This window comes from Oncorhynchus tshawytscha, linkage group LG08 (genome assembly GCF_018296145.1).
Source record: "Oncorhynchus tshawytscha isolate Ot180627B linkage group LG08, Otsh_v2.0, whole genome shotgun sequence".
NCBI lineage: Eukaryota > Metazoa > Chordata > Actinopteri > Salmoniformes > Salmonidae > Oncorhynchus > Oncorhynchus tshawytscha.
This window is the reverse complement of record NC_056436.1, coordinates 37,558,971-37,565,307: the sequence shown is the minus strand read 5'-3', so window position 1 is coordinate 37,565,307 and position 6,337 is coordinate 37,558,971. Positions and strand designations below refer to the sequence as shown.

Below are 6,337 nucleotides of genomic sequence, written 5' to 3'. Positions count from 1 at the left end.
GCCATGTGGGCTGTGTATCTGGCTCACAGCGTGGGGCTAACAAAGTGGAAAATATGAGGAGAGAAAAGGCTTGACTGTTGGCTGCAGTGGGTTTTCTCTCCTCTGACAGGGGATAGATTTCAGTAAAGTCACTGTTGACCTCTTCCAGTCGGCTGGAGACACAGCAACACAGGTTAAATACGCCTCTACCTCACCTCTCTCACTCTGTTTTCCCCTCCCTCCTTTCTCATCACTCTTTTCTTTCCCTCTCCTCTCCATCTCTCCTCTCCCCTCACCTCTTTCTCCTTTTTCTCTGCACCCTTTCTCCTTAATCATACTAGCCTCATGTACATGGCCTAGACCCTGGCTATTTGAAACATAATCTATTTAGCTCCCTCCCTCCCTCCCTCCCTCCCTCCCTCCCTCCCTCCCTCCCTCCCTCCCTCCCTCCCTCCCTCCCTCCCTCCCTCCCTCCCTCCCTCCCTCCCTCCCTCCCTCATAAATAGGTATAGGGGCAGGTGTTTAACCTTACCTAAGGGGTGATTGTGGCGGTCGGCTGTTAAACGAGTGGAGCGAGAGACTTTCACTCTGAATGCAGACGAGTGAACCCCTGGCCTCCTCTCTCCCCAAAGTGAAGCGCTGCATATTCTCCTTAATGGAAGCAGAGTTACTCTCTTTAACCAGGGGACAGAGGGAGGGAGGGAAGAGAAAGAGGAGAGGAAGAGGTCAAGCTGGTTTGGTTTCCATGTTTTATGATAAATACATTGAGGTGAGCTGAGGTTTTATATTGTGTGGAGGACACTAGCGCGAGTATGCGTGTGTGTGTGTGTGTGTGTGTGTGTGCTAGTGTGTGTGTGTGTGTGTTAGTATGCGTGTGTGTGTGTGTGTGTGCGTGGACCACAGCCATGGAACACATCAAGGTGATTAAAGTGTTCACCTTGTGTGTGAGAGTGTGTGTGCATAGCATTTGAACAGCATTGGCTAGGTCACACCTTCTCACCCAAGACCTATGAATGACCATTGTATAGCATTCCATAATTGTTCACATGTTCCTAAGTGACCTCTGATGAGGCCCTGTGTTTATATGAGTCTCAGTCACATCCTAAAAGAAACATCTAATGTGTACTCTGTAGCTACTGTCAGATAATATGGTTTTGTTTCAATAGAAACAGGACCGGGGGGCTGTGTCTTCCATGGCCCAGCCCTGATTAAAGCTCTGCAGGTGTGTGCGTGTTTGTGTATGTGCTCACACCTCACTTTATTATTTTCTAGGATTTATTTATTTGTTTACCACTTTTATGGATATCTTTTTTAGCTTGGCATTTAGGGTCCCCTCTGCGAGCGAACGACAGAGCAGTCAAGTATACACCTGGGCTTTCTCTCTCTCATGCCCTCTCTCTCTCTCTCTCTCTATCCCTCTCTCTCTCTCTCTCTATCCCTCTCTCTCTCTCTCCCTCTCTCTCTCTCTCTCCCTCTCTCTCTCTCTCTCTCTCTCTCTCTCTCTCTCTCTCTCTCTCTCTCTCTCTCTCTCTCTCTCTCTCTCGCCCTCTCTCTCTCTCTCTCCCTCTCTCTCTATCTCTCTCTCTCTCTCTCCCTATCTCTCTCTCTCTCTCTCTCTCCCCCTCTCTCTCTCTCTCTCTCTCTCTCTCTCTCTCTCTCTCTCTCTCTCTCTCTCTCTCTCTCCTCTCTCTCTCTCTCTCTCTCTCTCTCGCCCTCTCTCTCTCTCTCTCTCTCGCCCTCCTTTCACAACAGGTACATTTATAACCTCCCTCCACAGTCACCCCCCTCTCTCTCCAGTCCTCCCTCCCTCCCCCTTCCCTCTCTCCCAGTCGTCAGCAGTGACAGGCAGACAGTTTGGGAGTTTCTATTAGGCCTATTGCATGGTTGAGGGCCTCCACAGATTGGTTACATTTTGTTCTGTGGGCATTAGTGGCCCTCATCCGGCCCATCAGTGTCTGCCGTGGCCTCAGTGATCTATGATTCCACCATCAGACGCCCATAAATCACCCGCTAAAAGGATTTCTCCCCGCATATTTCCCCGTTAAATTTATGCTGCTGTAAAAGAAAGGAAAATTACTCATTGACGAGTCCCTCTCTCTCTCTCTGATGCTCTGCAATAAAATGGAGACGGGGGAACAATCGCATCAGGAACTTATCGTTCGCTCCTTTCTAATATCATAATTATCGGAATCGTAAAGCGAAAAATAACATCCCCAAAAAGCAATGTGGAGAGCCAGGTTTTAGTGCGCCAGCCTGTTCCATGTGCTGTATCTCTCCATCTCGCTGTCTGTCTCTCTCGCTCTATCTCTCCATCTCTCTCTCTCGCTCTATCTCTCCATCTCTCTCTCTCTCTCTCTTTCTCTCTCCATCTTTCTCTCTCTATTTTTTCCCTTTCTCTCTCTCTCTCTCTCTTTCAGCATCTCTCTCTCTTTCTCTCTCTCTCAGGTATTTTGGAATGGAGGATTGTCTTAATTAGGGGTGTTGACCGTATCCAGTCCCCCTGAAGCCATGTGTGTATGCGTGTGTGTCCTTGTGTCTCCATCGTTGAATGCAAATCAGCAGGGTACCCAAGCGGAACGCCTTTCAAATCCTATCGCTGTTCTGTCCTTCCCTACCCACAATGCCGTGAATCAGGCAGGGTGCGCGGTCACTGTGTGTCGTGGGTGACTGGTCGTATTATTGCCCACAATCTCCAAATTAACTTCCTCCCTCTGTCTCTTTCTTTATTTTCTCTCTCTCTCTCTCTCTCTCTCTCTCTCTCTCTCCCTCTCTCTCTCTCTCTCTCTCTCTCTCTCTAACCCTTATCATGCACTGTCTACAATCTCTTTCTTTTCTTCTCTTCTCCTATCTTTCTTTCTCACACTCACCATCTCTCTCTCTCTCTCTCTCTCTCTCTCTCTCTCTCTCTCTCTCTCTCTCTCTCTCTCTCTCTTTCTCTCTCTCTCTCTCTCTGTCTAACCCTTATCATGCACTGTCTACAATCTCTTTCTTTTTCTTCTCTTCTCCTGTCTTTCTTTCTCACACTCACCATCTCTCTCTCTCTCTCTCTCTCTCTCTCTCTCTCTCTCTCTCTCTCTCTCTCTCTCTCTCTCTCTCTCTCTCTCTCTCTCTCTCTCTCTCTCTAACCCTTATCATGCACTGTCTACAATCTCTTTCTTTTTCTTCTCTTCTCCTATCTTTCTTTCTCACACTCACCATCTCTCTCTCTCTCTCTCTCTCTCTCTCTCTCTCTCTCTCTCTCTCTCTCTCTCTCTCTCTCTCTCTCTCTCTCTCTCTCTCTCTCTCTCTCTCTCTCTTCTCTCTCTCTCTCTCTCTCTCTCTCTCTCTGTCTAACCTGTCTAACCCTTATCATGCACTGTCTACAATCTCTTTCTTTTTTTTCTTCTCTTCTCCTGTCTTTCTTTCTCACACTCACCATCTCTCTCTCTCTCTCTCTCTCTCTCTCTCTCTCTCTTTCTCTCTCTCTCTCTCTCTCTCTCTCTCTCTCTCTTTCTCTCTCTCTCTCTCTCTCTCTCTCTCTCTCTCTCTCTCTCTCTCTCTCTCTCTCTCTCTCTCTCACTCTCTCTCTCTCTCTCTCTCTCTAACCCTTATCATGCACTGTCTACAATCTCTTTCTTTTTCTTCTCTTCTCCTGTCTTTCTTTCTCACACTCACCATCTCTCTCTCCCTGCCTCTCTGTCTGCATTATTTTTCACTCACTCACTCTCTTCCTCTCTCTTCCTCTCTCATCCCTCCTTCTTTCGGCTCTAACGTCAGGTAGAGTAAGAAGACATATTCATGGTATTCATATCTATTTTCAGTTTTGGCTGAGCCTGGCCTTAACATCAGCGTGTGAAAATGGGAAAGGTCTTGCTTTTGACAGCTTTGCTACAATGCATGTTTAACCTTTCTAGCCTTAATGGCCCGTAATTTCAAAAGGCCTGTGATCCATCAACTTAACCTTGGCAAAAAATGTAGTGAGCCGTTTTGGCTCTTGCTATACTAAGTTGCCATTTTATTTTGCAGGCTACTTTATTATGTAATATTAAGATACACTGGTTCAGTAGATTTCCGTTGCTTTTTTATCTTGTTCTAATGTATTTACTACGCTTTGATTACAGTCAAACCTATTTCCACTGTATAGCCTTGCCATAGTTACTGTTTTGCCATAGCCTCCTTCAGTTAACCTAATTAGACACAGACTCCACACCTGTTCAGCTGCCAGAGGCACAGGAGACTCATCTGAGGACACTTCACTGCTTCCATCACACACACAAGTTGTCAAGTCAAGTTGATTAGTCACACAGTATACACATGATATACTGTGCATGGTGTACACAGTGTAACAAAACGCTTACTTGCAGATTCCCCACTCGACAATGCAACAACTTAGTATTCAGTATTTATTAGGTTACCAAGTAACAGCTGCAAATGCAGCAGTTACTCTTCCTGGAGCCCAAACCAGATTAACCCAATGACATCACAACAAAACAAGAGCCTACATCAAAAATAAAACAATACGTCACTTTATTACATCATTACTCCATTACTACAAATGTACAATACAATATTACAAATATTATAAAGTGTTTGTGTGTAGACGGCTCTATCGAGATCCATACAGTCACGGCTCTATCTAGTTCCATGCAGTCACGGCTCTATCTAGTTCCATGCAGTCACGGCTCTATCTAGTTCCATGCAGTCACGGCTCTATCTAGTTCCATGCAGTCACGGCTCTATCTAGTTCCATGCAGTCACGGCTCTATCTAGTTCCATGCAGTCACGGCTCTATCTAGTTCCATGCAGTCACGGCTCTATCTAGTTCCATGCAGTCACGGCTCTATCTAGTTCCATGCAGTCACGGCTCTATCTAGTTCCATGCGAAAATGAATTAAGTGAATAAAAGAGTACAAAACAATAAAAGCACAACTAATAAAAACAGGATAAAAATGTAACAGAAATGTAATACGAGACACTCAAATTAATGAAAGATATTTACACGTGTGCAAATGATTATTGTGCAGTAGAATAGTAGACATTGTGCAGTAGAAGTAGAATGATAGGAGTCCAGTAGCAGTAGTCATGAAGTGTGTGTAGCATGTGTGTGTCTGTGTCTGTGTGTGTGTGTGTGTGTGTGTGTGTGTGTGTGTGTGTGTGTTCGTGCCTATGTGTGACCGTGTGTACGTCAAATCAAATCAAATGTATTGGTCACGTACACATGGTTAGCAGATGTTAATGTGAGTGTAGCGAAATGGTTGTGCTTCTAGTTCCTACAGTGTATCAATATCTAACAAGTAATCTAACAATTCCCCAACAACTCCTTAATACATACAAATCTAAAGGGGTGGATGAGAATATGTACATGTAAATATACGTATGGATGAGCGATGGCCGAGCAGCTTAGGAAAGGTACAATAGATGGTGTAAAATATAGTACATACATGTGATATGAGTAATGTAAGATATGTAGACATTATTAAAGTGGCATTATTTAAAGGGGCAGAGCAAGAAAATGTTGTTGTGGAGGCAGTCAGTCCTGGTTCAAGAGTTGGCTTGTGGGTAAAAAATGTCTCTGAGCTGGGAGGTCCTGGACACGATGCTCTGGTACCGTCAGCCAGACGTCAACGAAGAAAATAGTCTGTGGCTGGGGTGAACTGGATAATTGATGATGTTGCAGGCCTTCCTCAAGCACCACTTGGAGTAGATGTCTTGTATTGGTGGGAGCATGGGTATAGGACCACCCAATGAAGGGCCTTGTGGTCATGTAAGGAGCAGTTTCCATATCGTGATGCAGCCCTCGATGGTGCAGCATTACAATTTGGAGAGGATCCGGGGGAGCATGCCGAACTTCTCCATACGCCTGAGGAAGTAGAGACGATGTTGCACACACAAACATGCACACACACGGACACACACACTCAAATGTAGGCTAACAAAACGAATGGCAATCCGTGGCATAGCACAGTTTCCTTGGGCTTCCCCTGAAAAGTCAGAGCAAGCCCCCCCCCCAACCCTCTGAAAATAATAATTATAAATCAAATAAAAATATATATATTTATGGGGCAGAGACAAAAATATGCAGTATTATAGCTAATCTCATATTCTATCTTAATCTATCAATCAGATGGAGCTGATAGTTTATGGTTGTTGTCACCATGGTGAATCCAATATTGTTTGTTTAACCCTTGTGTGGTTTTCAGGTCTGTGGGACCCATTTTCAATGTTTACTAAAAGAAAAAATTACACCATTAATTATTTTTTCAACCTGAGACTCATTGGCCTTGTCTCATTTTCTTTGAAGAATGTAAAATAACACATTTTCATTGAATGCACACTGTGCACCCCCCTACACATTTATATTACATATATGGTGTTCGGG

At 44.8% G+C, this 6,337-nt stretch overlaps 1 protein-coding gene across 1 annotated transcript in view; it reads left to right on the top strand.

Annotated features, from left to right (window-relative positions):
- Positions 1–5,830, top strand: part of LOC121847012 (golgin subfamily A member 6-like protein 22) — a 15,067-nt gene extending 9,237 nt beyond the window's left edge. Inside the window, exon 7 of the mRNA XM_042326286.1 lies at positions 5,753–5,830. Coding sequence (XP_042182220.1) covers positions 5,753–5,830 — 78 coding nt within the window. The remainder of the gene's footprint in view (positions 1–5,752) is intronic.
- The last annotated feature ends 507 nt before the right edge of the window (positions 5,831–6,337 follow it).